Below are 14,745 nucleotides of genomic sequence, written 5' to 3' on the forward strand. Positions count from 1 at the left end.
ATGGCTGACAATAATGGGGCAATTTTCCAGATTATGTTTATGGATTGTAAGATAACAAAGCAATAGGCCATTAAAACCAAGAGGGAAAACATAATGAAAACACTGCCTTTGAAGGAATTGATGCAGCGGGAATTGCAGAAGCAATGAAAAAATACCATTACAGCCTTCATGCCTAATGCAGTACAGGTATGGAGGTCATCAAAATGTATTCAGAAGTTTGAAGGCTCTCTGAAGCTGCAGCCGGGCGGGCAGTGGTGCTACTGCTAAAGCACTTTGAATCATGAGATTCCACTGGTGAAGAGATGGTTGGTGTTGATTTGGAAATGAGGGCAATAGTATGAACACTGAGCCACTGGGAACACAATCAATTACTATCTTCATAAGAGTAGCAAGAGAAACTCTGCCTCATACAAACAGTCTGATAAAAAGATGCTCAAGCTATCCACCAACAAGATGGCGCTCTCTTGGCCAGTGCATCAACCGCCTTCTTCAACCGGGGTATCCCCTAATAGTATTTTTCGGGAAAAAGTAGATGCAGGAAAGTTTTTGCCTCCAAGCTCCTCCAAAATGGCCTCAAGGCTCCAGCCTCTGCACAGCCCTGCTGAGAGACCTTGAGTCACGTCTGTCTCCACACCAAGCCACCACCTTTCCTATCTGAGAGGCCCGGGCCACATCTGCCTCCACTAACAACCCTAACTGTCGCAAGTCGGAACAGGCAATGTTAGTATGATTTGGAAGAACATTGGCTTCAACTGTTCATTTACTACGTTACTTTTAAGCCTCGAACCAAACCGATCAGACGTACCAATAAAACATTTGATTCGGGGCAAGAAATTATTTGAAAAACTGAAGAAATGGCAAACGTCGTTGCTGACTGCTATCACCGTGTAATAACGTTGCTCGCTTTGAATTCAGTCTCGTATTCCAGTTACGTATTCATTCATTCAACAGCCAGTTGAACAGTGTCAGCCGTTGAAGCCGATTAAGTCGCAGTGTCATCATCATGTTGTTGACATCTTTTGGTTGAGCAGAGTCATGGCCATTTTACATGAAAAAAAAAATCTGAAATACGTTTCTGCTGCTTAGTTGCTGCAGTCACGAGTGATCATGGACCTATTACAGAAGTAAGGGATGGAAGCACTTCCTGCACTTCCATCATGAGGAGACTCTTATCCACGAAATATGAGAATAATATATCATGAGTTGATGTCGTATATCAAACACTCACATATTAAACCCCTATCAAACACACGTGTTATGTATTTTTTATTGTATTATTTTATTAGAGTTTTTAAGTAAAAGTTAAAAAAAGTTAAAAAGTTTTGGGGTATAAAAGTATAAAAAGTTTCAGAATAAAAAAGTTTAAAAAAAAAGTAAGTAAAATTTTTAAATATGTCCGCAGCACTGAGGTCTGGATGTCGCCTTTGGCTGCACCATCATCTGTGGTACTGGTTGACCTCTTGCCTCATGGTGGAGGAGCCGGTATAGTTGCACCAATGGGAGGGGCTCGGGAGCATCCCGCTTGGCCAGCTGGTCTGGATGTCCCTGCGTCGCTCTGGGCTGCTCCGCCATCTATGGCACCAGTTGACCCCTTGGTTTTTTGGGGAGGAGCTGGTGCAGCTCGACCAATGGGTGGGACAAGGGGGAATACCGTCGATCAGCTGTTCTGAATGTTCCTTCGTCAGCAATTTCCCTCTTGCCTCTTGATGGGGGAGCCCGTGACACCGCACCAATGGGAAGGACCTTGGAGTAGGTCTCTAAAGTCAGGGGTCTCATGGTCCTTCCATGTATCCTCAGTTTGGCCGTTAACCCCTGATCCGTTGTCTGAGGCTGACTGCCAGTGGCCTTGTTTGGTTTCAGATGCATCTGACTGCCGATGCATCTGGCTGCCAAACCATGTGTGGTCACAGTTGCCCTCTTGCAGCTTGGGGAAGGAACCGGTGCAGTGGCACGAAAGGGAGGGAGCAGGGAGAATCGCGCTTGGCAAGCAGGTTTGGAGGTAACTCTTACACTTTTGGCTGCACCACCATCTGTGATAGCAGTTAACCTCTTGCCTCTTGGTGGAGGAGCCGGTCCAGTCGCACCAAAGCAAGGGAGCAGGGGGTCGAGCTCTGAAGTCAGGGGTCTCAGGGTCCTTCCAAGTTTCCCCATGTTTGTCCATCTCCCCTGGTCCATGGTGTGCGGCTGGCTGCCGGTGGCCTCGTCTGGTTTCAGATGCTGTGTGTTTTTTTCAGCCAGGGTCTTCAGCATAACTGTGAATTCAAAGAAATGACAAATTATTTATTTGAATATAATAAAGAGATTTAGGTTTAAAAATAATCGTACCGATTTTACAAATAGAGTTATAGGATTCTAAATCCATCAAAAAAATCCATTCTACCAGCTTTTGGTGGGCGTCCCGGGGACTGCATAAAAGTCTTCTTCATCCAGGCAGGCTCAAGAGTCGACCCTGGAGTCATCCTCTTTGATGAGTCCAAACTTTAAAGAAAATAAACACAGGCTCAACATTAAAGCAAAAAAAAGTATGAACACAGAAGCCTTGGGACTTTGACCATTTCACCATGTCTCATGTTAACCGAGCGCTGCTGGAAACATTCAGAGGAGATGGTGAGCCAACTCAGCCACATCGCCGGCCTTGTAGTAGACTATTTTGCCACAAGCGCTGATCAAACATATTTGATGAGTTCTACTGTGACCAGGTAGTGCACTCACTGTAGGCGAGGCTGCATAAAGTCCAGCAGGTCAGGGACTCTGATGCCCAGAAGATTCTCCAGCGTATCGGAACCTGGCAGGATCTTCTTCCCCGAAATGTTGAGCCTGATATATTTCAGCATGCCCTCCTCGTCTGCACATTAAACAGCATCACACTGACTTAACATGGTTGATTTGACATTGTTGGATTAAGATTGTAATTTTTTTTAAGTAAGCTGGCTGCACCACTATCTGTGGTAACAGTTGACCTCTTGCCTCTTGGTGGAGGAGACGGGGCAGCGGCGCCTATGGGAGAGACCCGGGAGCATCCCGCTTGGCCAGCTGGTTTGGTTGCTCCTGCGTCCCTCCTGTCTGCACCACCATCTGGGGTAACAGTTACCCTCTTGCCTCTTGGTGGAGAAGCCGGTGCAGTCGCACCAATGGGAGGGAGCAGGGGGTCGAGCTCTGAAGTCAGGGGTCTCAGGGTCCTTCCATGCTTCCCCAGTTTGTCCATTTCCCCCTGGTCCATGGTCTGTGGCTGGCTGCCAGTGGCCTCGTCTGGTTTCAGATGCTGTGTGGTTCCTGCAGCCAGGGTCTTCAGCATAACTGTGAATTCAAAGAAATGAGGCTCTCGATACAAATAATTTATTAAGGTTTACAAATGATTTGACAGACTCTTAGTAATTCAAATGTTTTGCTTTGATCATTAAGCAGTGTTAATGCTTGATGATCAATCTATACATAGATATAGTAATCGGAAATGGAGTTTCGAAATCCATCCCCAAAAATAAATTCTACCAGTTTTTGGTGGGTTTCCTGGGGTTGGAGACATGCATCCAAGTGAAGTCTTCATCATCCAGGCATGCTCGAGTGCCTGACCTGGAGTCATCCTCTTTGATGAGTCCCAACTTTTAAGAAAATAAACACACACTCAATATTACAGCATAAAAAGCCTGCGAACACAGAAGCCTTGGGACACTTTGATTCATCATGTCTCATGTTAACCGAGTGTTGGTGGAAACATTCAGGGGGGATGGTTAGCCATCAGGATGGTTAGTGTGTCAGTCAAACATATCTGATGAGCTCAACTGTGGCCAGGTAGTGCACTCACTCTAGGCAACGCTTGATAAAGTCCAGCAGGTCAGGGTCGCTGGTGCCCAGAAGACTCTCCAGCCTCTTGGAGCCTGGCAGGATTATCTCCCCCGAGTTGTTGACCCTGATATATTTCAGCGTGCCCTGCTCGTCTGCACATTATACAGCATCACACTGATTTAACATTGTTCATTTCATATTGTTCATTCCACATGTTCACATTATCACAAGTAATGTTAACTGAAAACTCGATCATATGCCATAAAGTAAAATCCTCACCAAAAAACACATTCCTTTGTGATGACGAAGCCACTAATTCTTCTGGAGGCATTCCCAGTATCTGAAATTAGACAACCATACCCAATAGTCAATTTATACAAATATACAAAGTCATGGGTGCAGATCCCTGGTGGGGGAGATAGCTAACCCTAACCCTAAGTGGCGAAAAGTCCACCCAATATAAATGATTTCAAACTGAATTATGTGATTGAAAATCTAGTTATAATAGAAGCCGACTACACTTTTAAACGTAATCATGCTCAGTGGTCTGAACGGTTTGTTACAGCAGCAGTTCATTTGATATTGGTGACATTGATGCCCCCTACAGGTTGTAATGAGATCTGCGCCCTTGTAATATAAATCAGAAATTATCAATTATCATATCTTACTCACATCGTTATACCTTTTTTCCCTAGTTTTGTCTTCTCATTTTAAAGCGGCATTATTATTAAATAAATTATCAAAGTATGTTGAGAGAATTCATTCTCATGGTTAATTAGCAGTTACCTCTATGGTGCGCGTGAGTTGTTCATATTCCTCATCTCCATAGAACGCTTCTCTTCCAATGAGGAGCTCTATCAAGCAGCAGCCAAAGCTCCACATGTCAATGGCAGTGGTGCACAAAAGACCCAGAGTCACCTCTGGAGCACGGATCGACTGAGTCTGGATACGACTATAGTCTGGAAGACGAAACAAAGCCAGTAGGATAAAGATAACTCTATGAAACCCATCATATAACGAAATCCTGTCACATTGTACGTCTCCTCATGATTCAAAAGAGAAAAACAATAAGACCCACATCTTGGCTCATCCTGAACCAGGCTCAATCCAAAGTCGATGACCTTGAGGGTGTTGGGGTCCTTCCCTGACATGACCATGTTAGCCTGCAGTCATAGAAGAAGAAGACTCTGTGTGTAGCTGGGCTAATGGCTCACAGGTGAAAATAATTAGCTGTCAGTGCAGATGGGAGATGAGCAGGACTCCTACCAGTTTGAGGTCACTGTGCATGATGTTCTCTCTCTTCAGCAGCTGAAGACACTTGAGGATGGGGTATGCGCACTTCCTCACATATGAGACACTCTCACCCTTTTTAGTCTGCATAGCATGCATGTCAGAACTGTAAATAATGCATTCATTAGTTCCGAGGGAGAGTCAGACTTTAACTGTAGCGCATATTGCACGGAATCCAACACGCAAATAAGAAGTCAGTGTGTACCCGAGGAGTTCAAAGGAAATGCAGATGTGTTTCCGGAACACAAGGAAGTCCTTCATATGGACCACATGGTGGTCATCTTCTGGATCCATGTCCCGTAGGAGTTGGAGGATCCTCCTTTCCTCTTTCCCCAGTCTATGATACCTAGATCCCACATAGCCATAGTTTTTTTAAAGGGGACATATTATATCCCCATGTCTGCCCCATATGACATCACTAGTGGGCTTGTCCACCTAGATCTGTGCTGGATAGATCACTCTACCAGCCTACCCAGTGGACTGAAGTAAACGTTGCTCATCTATCCAGTGCAGATCTAGGTAGACACGCCCACTAGTGACTAGATTTTCAAACGGCTTGTAAGGCTAATCTATGGAAGCCCGTTTCCGCCACGTTAAAGAAAAAAAATGCAGGTCACAACTCATTATTTTGAGATAGTATCTCGTTATTTTGAGATAGTATCTCGTTATTTTGAGATAGCATCTCGTTATTTTGAGATAGTATCTCGTTATTTTGAGATACTATCTCATTATAATGAGATAGGCCTACTATCTCATTATTTTGAGATAACTTCTCAACAGGACCAGACCAGTCGTTGTAGCCTAATTGTAGCTTATCCATAGGTGCTACATATAGCCTATTATTACAGTAGATTAGCTGGAGATGATGAACTCGATTATTAAAGATTATTTTAGACGGAGGTATACAAATGCTGAAATTTTGACTCGATTATCCATGGAGCACAACATAAACATTAGTAAAAGAACTCTAGAAAGAGTGCTTCATAGGAATCAGCTGTGGCGAAGACGCAATAAGGCGGACATCGGAGAAGTAGCCGATTTCATACATCGCCAATTACAGTCCTCTGGCCAACAACATGGCTACAGGTGGATGCAACAGTGTTGGATGGCAGGGATCATCACGGACAGAGAGACCGTTCGTCTCTTGCTGCGTCAAATGGATGGTGGTGGCGTGGATCTCCGTGCACGGCACCGTCTGAGACGTAGAGTCTATGTCAGTCGTGGCCCGAATTATGTGTGGCACATAGATGGATATGACAAATTGAAGCTGTATGGGATATGCATCAGTGGTTGCATTGATGGGTTCTCGCGAAAGATGATCTGGCTAAACACCCACTCAACAACAGCGACCCACGTCTTCTAGCGGGGTATTTCATTGATTCAGTGATGCAGCATGGTCGCCCATTGAAAGTGAGATTGGATCACGGGACGGAGAACACACACATTGCCGCAATGCAAAGTTTTATGCACGGCAGTGAAAACGGCATTTCCCCAGACTGTGTCGCTCTAGGTCCAAGCACGGGGAACCAACGTATTGAACGCTGGTGGTGTACCCTACTCAGTTCTGGATGGACCATTTCAACCTATGTCAAAATAATGAGATACTATTTCAAAATAATGAGATGCTATCTCAAAATAATGAGATGTTATCTCAAAATAATGAGATAACTATGTCAAAATAACGAGATACTATCTCAAAATAATGAGATCATATGTCAAAATAATGAGTCATGACCTGCATTTTTTTTTCTTTTACCAGGCGGAAACGGGCTTCCATACTAATCCCCCTCACACCTGGGGGTATAATATGTCCCCTTTAACCTTCCTGTGGTGTTCGGGTCAAATCTGACCGATTTCCATTTCAATCAATCATAAATATTGTGTTTTACATTTATTTGTCTCGGGGGTTATGATATCCTCCGCACTAGGCATTTGAACATATATAATTGCTGATCACTACTTTCATTGAAGTTTAAGTTGTTTAGTCAACTTTGTAACACCTGTGGTGTTCCCGGTCAAAAATGACCGCCATAAAAAAATGAATGGGTGATCCTAGATTGTGTTCATCCATCAGATAATACACAACCACAAATCCACCACCACACGCACACGCACACACACGCACACACGCACGCACGCATGCACGCACGCACACACGCACGCACGCACGCACGCACACACACACGCACACACACACACACACACACAGTTATTGATGTAAACCAGTAGTCTGAGACATTGTTTACAGGTTAAAAGGGAGTTCAATAAAATTTGGTAATGATCTTTTTTTTTTGTTTTTGTAAGGGCAGTTAAAACAGGCCGCTCAAAATTGACCGGGAGCACCAAAGTAAGGGGGGGAGAAACGAACACGACACAAAGGTTAAGGTCGTGCACGTCACCAAGGGCGGCGACCTCTGTAGGCCACGCCGGTGACATTAAGCAGAAGTGTATTTCCCCCTTGATGCCGTGTTCTTCATACGAATGTTAAAGCCATGTAAGGAGATCAAGGTTAATGGCATCAACTTAGACTCTGGGGAGGTTTCCAGTTGGACCTTTGTGATTTAATGGTACCGTCTCTATCATAGCTTCTTTGGTGTAGTGTGACCGTTCTTTATCTATGTATTTGTTGTGTGCTGTGCAGGTGTCTCTTTATTCTACGATTTGACCTAGGCTGGTTGCGTAGGAGCTTGAGGGCCACAAGCTCATTGTGCTGGTGGTCAAAACACTTGAGGACCTGTCCATAGGCCCCCTTCCCCAGAACACCAAGCACCTCATAGCGATAAGCAATATGATCCCATGTGACCTGTAGAAAATAGGTGATTGTTTTTTTATGTATATTACTAGTATTATGATTATAATTTGTTCCTATTATTATAATTATCAACAAAAAATGTCATTATTGTCATTATTTTAATAATACAAAGTCAGTTTTGTGCACCTGACACAATCTATGTTATTGCATAGGTAAAATTACAAAATGTACATTGTACTGCAAATGTATACCTTATTGTAATGAATGTGCAAATGCACATTCATTGAATAAAACATAAATTATATATATTGCCAGAAACACTAAACGAACAGCGATGCATTAAGCCTATTCCACAATCTACACGGAAACAGAGAGGTGTTTGTTCTCCTGCTCAGTGCCTTCATTCACTAAATTAAATTATTTACACACAAAGCAAAACCATCGGTTATAAATATTGCCGTCAACATAAAGTTACCTGCTCATAGAAATACTGCTCATTGTCAAACCCATGGTTGAAGATCCCGGTATGTCTTGAGCCCTGGATCTTCATGGCATGCAGACCAAGGAACCAGATGTCATTGTAGCCTTTGATTTCCTTCTGCTCATATTTGGTCATGCTGTTACCAAAGGCCTCCAAGGCCTCTGTACATCATTATAGAGATTTTTTTTTTGAAGAACCAAGCCAAAGTATTTCGTACTACACTGCTCTAATAGTTAAAGAGCAGCTCTGTCATCTCACGCACAAACGCACACACACACACACACACACACACACACACACACACACACACACACACACACACACACACACACACACACACACACACACACACACACACACACACACACACACACACATTCAACACTCATTTAACATAGATTTATTCAGTCAACCTTTTTGCAATACACATAATAAATACAATAACCTTACCAGCCGCTGACATTGGCAGTTTGTGTCCTTGATAGAACCTCTCAGACGGGCTGGGTCTCCCTCCCACTGGGCTGGGGGTCTCCGGCTCACTCTAAGACAACGGTCATTTGAAAAGCAGTTCTACAATTACCTCGAGTGTAGGATCAGTCCTGCCATCTCAATGTATGGATTTAGCCTAAATTCTTTGCACATTTCTCCAATCATTTTACATCAAAAGGTTTTCAAGCTAGCAATCAAAACATTATTTTAAATTTGATCAGGAAATAATTAGTGAGTATGAAGTAGTGATGGATTCAATGATTATTTTCCTTGATTCAGTTTGCGTCGGTCAGTTCGCCAAGAAGAGTCGTTCAGAATCGTTTATTCGTTTGTTCGTTCTGTCGTGTTTCCGGTAGCGGTGAATCGAATCGTTCTCATTCTCAAACGATCGTGGAAATCGGTCATCAATCAACACAACATTAAAACTTTAATAAAACGCAGCGGGATTGGGGGTGTAATTGATTATTGGACGTTTAACATATCAGCAAGATAATATACTTGATTGAGCAATGATGGTGGGGGTTCCGGCCGGAGAACGAACCATGAAAGAACGAGACAGATTGATGAGACATTCAAATATTTGATTAATCTGGCATGACACAGAAAGTACAAAGACAGCATGCATTTACCATTTCACTGATATTGAATCGTATTATCGTACGCTCACTCACTAGGCCTCTTGACCACTCACAGTTAGTGAACGAACAGCGAGTCAGCGACTAGTGGGTCTGGGAGGAGTTGAGTCTGAGAATGAACGAGACGAACGAGGGAGGAGAATCAGTTCGGTTCGTTCTTTTTAAAGATTCGTTCATTCAAACTGATTCGGTCGCGAACGACCCATCATTAGTATGAAGGAGATGCATGGCTGGAAATAACGACCACCAACAGGGACTTACCGTCATGGCGGCTTCGAGTGGGTGTACTTTTCGCTGGGCCTTGCTGTGTATCGCTCCTGGCAGGCTTCCGTCACGGCTGCACCAGGCGCGGCGCGGGGACTGCTGCAGGTGGAGCCCCTACTTTCGCTCAGTGTCGCAATAGAGAAAAGACTGGAGAAGGTGGATTGATCACTTAAGTTTAATGAACAAAGCCTACGTCACAAAGCACTTATACAAGAGTGAATTCGATTAATTAAGTAATTCATTAATACATTCATATCACGGAGAAACTATTCATAAAATGAACAATTGAATTTATACGACAGGGCCTATAACCTCCCAAACAGAGTTATCCTATTATTCTGCCAAATCCCGAGTAAATCATTAGATTTTTCTTAATCGGTCTGTGCTGATTTTTTTTAAAGGGGACATATTATGAAAACAACACTTTTCCTGGGATTTGGGGTGTTGTTTTGGGTCTCTGGTTCTCCAACACTCATAGAAACTTTGAAAAAAGTCTGTACATGATTTTTTGAGTGAGATATCCATTTCTGAAAGTAGCCCGCGTACAGTTACCAAACGAGCGAGTCAGTTTCGGCGCCCCCTCCTACGTAAGAAGGGGGCACACTTGAATATTACCTCCCACTTCCCCACTCCCCTCCAATCAGAGCATAGCTAAGATGTTGTGGACCAGCGGACGAGCAGCTCCGGCGGGGGGAACTCGGCTGCCGGACTGCCACCGTCTAAGCGTCTGTCCGGCAGCTCCGGCGGTGTACTACGGGAGCTGAACTGCCGCCGAAGCTGGCAGGTCCGGTGAGGGGGAGGTCGGCGGCAATCCAGGAGCTCCGGCAGCTCAGCTCCCGGAGTACAATCCCTTTCTCCTCCATGTCGCGGTTCATGCACTTCAGAGAGTCAAGGCCAAAGTTCCTTTCCCCCAATTCTTCTAAACCATGGCCGAGATATCCCCCACTGCAAGTCTTTACTTATTGAGGTAGTACCAGAGACGTCAGACGCTTTATGATTCATAATATCATCCAAGGCGCACATAGCTTTTGGCCGTGATATTAGATATAATATACCATATTATATTATATTATTTTATAGTATATTATACAGTTATAGAGCTCCAGGAGTCCGCAAACGGCAACAATCCATTCTCCATGCTGTGATTCAGTCTGACAGCTCATTGGTCAATGGGCAGCAGCTCATTTGCATTAAAGCTACAGACACCAGACACAGCGCTTTCTGAAGGGATTGAGGGAATAGTGGTAGGCGGTATTTTTTTTTCCTGTAAGCTATTTCCAGCAATCAGCTTCAAACACATGTCTTCTGGAACTCAAATACTACGTTTACTTGTTGGGAAAACACCATAATATGTCTCCTTTAAAAGCCAAGGAAACGTACCTCTGTTTTGCACCGGATCAAACCAACAACTGGAACGTTCGTTGCTAGCAGAAACAACACTGAATACTAAAGAAGCTAACAATAATCAGAGGGAAATCGTCGAGCAATATCTCTTCAGATCAGAAGCGTCTTCAATATGAGAGCAACAGTTGTCATGCAAACGTTAAAGATTCCTAGATGATCAACTTTATGCTGCTCATTGTGATGTCATAAGGGAGATGACCTGTCGACCGTGGCCGTGAGTTTGTCTGTGTGTGTGTGTGTGTGTGTGCGTATGTGTGTGTGTGTGTGTGTGTGTGTGCGTGTGTGTGTGTGTGTGTGTGTGTGTGTGTGTGTGTGTGTGTGTGTGTGTGTGTGTGTGTGTGTGTGTGTGTGTGTGTGTGTGTGTGTGTGTGTGTGTGGGGCATATATATAGGCCTACACACAACTTTCCATTCGAATACAGTATGCACCAACAAACAATAAAAGGACATTGATAGGTTGTTTGATTAAATATAATGTATTTCAGTTTTCATTAAACCGTTAAATATGGGCTAGAGAAACATTTAAAAGGCTGCTATACATTTATACAGAGAACCAACAACCGCATAGTATCAGTCAAGCCAGTGAATAATTGACTGTGTACAATGTTTATTTATATGATTACTCTTGGTGTTGCAATTATTAGGACATCTAAGTGGAATATTAATGATAAAGACATCTTTCATCCCAAGTTGGATGTCAATGTACTACAATGTACTGCATTGAATTCATGTCTCCATCGTCTCATGCGTTTCCTTACCTGGTAAACAAGTGAAAACCTTTTTGTTATGTTTGACAACACGGTGACCAGAAAGGACATGAGAAGTCATAGCCCACGACAACAGTCTCCCTCTAGAGTCTAGATGGTGCTGTAAGATGGCCGTTTCAAAGCTTGCCTCCTGTACAGTGTCAGTTAGTGTCAGTTCGTGATTGAGTTCAACATGATTGCTTTCCGAAGGACACGTGGCTGTCCTGTGATGAATCCCCCGCTCCCCCTTCCCTTCCTTAACAAGAGACTTGAAAGTGATTTGAAGGTTATTTCGCCATCCAAGGCAGAGATATTTCAAGAGGTTAATTGTATAGCATGGACCAGTGGTTCTCTAACTTTCTATACCGTGTACCACCTCAGAAAATATTTGACTCTCCAAGTACCACCATTATGATGTTAAAATACAGTAATATAGGCCCATCTATTTAGCTACACACAATTTACGCAGGAGACACAATTTTACCTTAAAATAATATTATACATTTTTAACAGCTGAACAAAGGGGTACTAGACCCCTGGCAAATATCCCTCACACAACTCTCATACAACGCAAGGGGCCGCCCCTCAAATACACACAAGTGAGAACATTAAGAACACAACTTTATTTCTCATATACACACGCACACACACATACACAGACAGCAAGCGAGAATATTAAGAATACTGTCTTTCACACGCACGCACACACACACACACACACACACACACACACACACACACACACACACACACACACACACACACACACACACACACACACACACACACACACACACACACACACACACACACACACACATACACATACACACACAGACAAACAGTAAGCATAACAATTTAATACAAACAACCTTTTTGATAAAGGCTAATTACTATTATAAAATGATAAGACTAATGAGACGGGTGCTCATTGTGCGATGTCTGGATCTATCGAGGTCAGTCTCAGGTCTGAGTTACTACCTGGCTTTGGAGAGGGTCACAGAATAATAAGAAAAGAAGCAACCTGGTACAGCTGGGGCATAGCTGTGGTCTGTCAGGGCCCCAACTGGGCATATTGGATTTATCAGAAGTGAAATCATTTGAAGCCATGCATTGAACCTGAACGGCTTGCCCGAGTTTTCTTGTTACAAAGACCTTGTTTGGAGTGGACATGATCCGGCTGTATTGTGGCAAATCAAGGTCTATCCCTGGACTGATCGCGTACCGTACCGTAGAAAGCATGCATTTGCATCATGCCCAACGTAAGCAACCCCTTGCTTGAGAACCACCGCCATAGATCTTGCTGTCACGCGGTCAGTCTGACAGTCTGTGTGGTCACCAAGCATTGTTATTGATGGGGTGTGTCATTATATGTTTCTTTAAGTGTGTTCAGTACACATGTATTTGCTTGCTTACGACCCTGCTGGATCTGAAGGGTTTAACCACCTGGCCCCGCCCCCTAAAAAAAAGACCCTTTGACTAGGGGACCTTTTGACTGAGAAGCTGTTCATCGTTTTTATCTCCACTTACACGTGTCCACCTTTAAGGTGGAGAAGGTACAATTCTTCTGCAACAAAGACTGGTGGAATGGAAGTACCAGAGCCACCGCACCAGGATGGCAGGTGGTTGGTGCCCTCAGCGATGCACCACTTCTTCACAGCTCTCTCCACCTTGCTGCTTTGGTAAGCAGAACATGCTACTTTGAATTGTACTGATGATGACATGCTTTGGCAGTAGTTGATAATGAACCCCCCCCAAGGAGTATCTGGGAGGTTGAGTGCTTCCGGTCCTAGACCGGAAATTGTGTGTGTAGTTATGAGTGTGTTAATACCGTTTGTGAACTGGGGGGGGACTTATTGTTATGTGGCAGGGATGTCTGTGGGCCCGGGTTAGGTTCTAGGAGAAATGTACCCTTACATTCAATGATAATATGTACTTATTAAGAAGATATAGGAATATAATAATTGTTGAGGAAAGATTGAGAAGACAAGTCACCCCAGACAGCCCTTCCCTCTGAATGTGGCCTGGAGTAGCACCAGCAAGTCTGGAGTAGCACCAGCAAGTCTGCAGACCTCAGTTCCCCTCGGTCCTGCTGGCCAGGATGAGAACTAGGGATAACTGCATAAGGTTAGCAGAAAAGAGCCATTGTATCTGTAGAGGATTCATACCAGGAACCGATGTATGGGCAACGACATTTTGATGGACAGAAATTGATGGGTTAATGTTTTCAAAAACATTCAACAGTCACAGGTATTACGCATTTTGTTCTATTATTATATTCAATGACATTATCATTGAATGTGAGGGTAAATCTCTCCCATAACCAAACCCAGGGCCGCAGACATCCCTGGCACCATAACAATAAGTCCCCCCGGCGTTCACAAACGGTATTAACACACTCCTGCTCCTAGGGGGGGTTCATTAATAACTACTATTGTCCCTCTGGTATTAGCCGTTCTGGTATTAGCCGTGCCTCAGGCCCATGTTGAGGGAGCACAGGTTGAGAGGCCTTTATCACATTTTCTTGAGAGACAATAAAAGCAAAAAGGCTCCATAAACACGCATTGCAAGGCAGTACGAAGTGCACCTGCTAATAATTAGCCAGGTATAAACCAGAGGTTCGATGTACAAGTGTAATAGAAGGATATGATCTACAACCCAGGCAGCACCAAACAGGTAGAAACAATAATCTTTATTAAATGCAGCTACCAAACATGTCAGACTGGGTCAGGTTCTTGAAGTCCCTAACTCCAAATGATGTGGAGTTGAGGACTACAAACATGCACTCACACACACACACACACACACACACACACACACACACACACACACACACACACACACACACACCACACACACACACACACACACACACACACACACACACACACACACACACACA

At 43.9% G+C, this 14,745-nt stretch overlaps 2 protein-coding genes across 2 annotated transcripts; both read right to left on the bottom strand.

Annotated features, from left to right (window-relative positions):
- Positions 1-1,329: 1,329 nt before the first annotated feature.
- Positions 1,330-2,841, bottom strand: LOC115534593 (uncharacterized). The gene is made up of 3 exons (XM_030345679.1): positions 2,713-2,841; positions 2,381-2,478; positions 1,330-2,252 (listed from the first exon to the last, which is right to left on the bottom strand). Exons 1-3 carry the CDS (start codon positions 2,832-2,834, stop codon positions 1,573-1,575), a joined length of 900 nt encoding a protein of 299 aa, XP_030201539.1. The 5' UTR covers positions 2,835-2,841; the 3' UTR covers positions 1,330-1,572.
- Positions 2,842-2,872: 31 nt separating this feature from the next.
- Positions 2,873-5,473, bottom strand: LOC115534874 (dual specificity tyrosine-phosphorylation-regulated kinase 4-like). Its single transcript, XM_030346155.1, has 8 exons — positions 5,279-5,473; positions 5,050-5,179; positions 4,862-4,946; positions 4,570-4,742; positions 4,063-4,123; positions 3,803-3,935; positions 3,490-3,599; positions 2,873-3,297 (listed from the first exon to the last, which is right to left on the bottom strand). The coding sequence occupies exons 1-8, from the start codon at positions 5,365-5,367 to the stop codon at positions 2,873-2,875; spliced, it is 1,206 nt and encodes a 401-aa protein (XP_030202015.1). The 5' UTR covers positions 5,368-5,473.
- Between the last annotated feature and the right edge of the window lie 9,272 nt (positions 5,474-14,745).

The sequence above is a fragment of the Gadus morhua genome, chromosome 21 (assembly GCF_902167405.1).
Source record: "Gadus morhua chromosome 21, gadMor3.0, whole genome shotgun sequence".
NCBI classification, from domain to species: Eukaryota; Metazoa; Chordata; class Actinopteri; order Gadiformes; family Gadidae; genus Gadus; species Gadus morhua.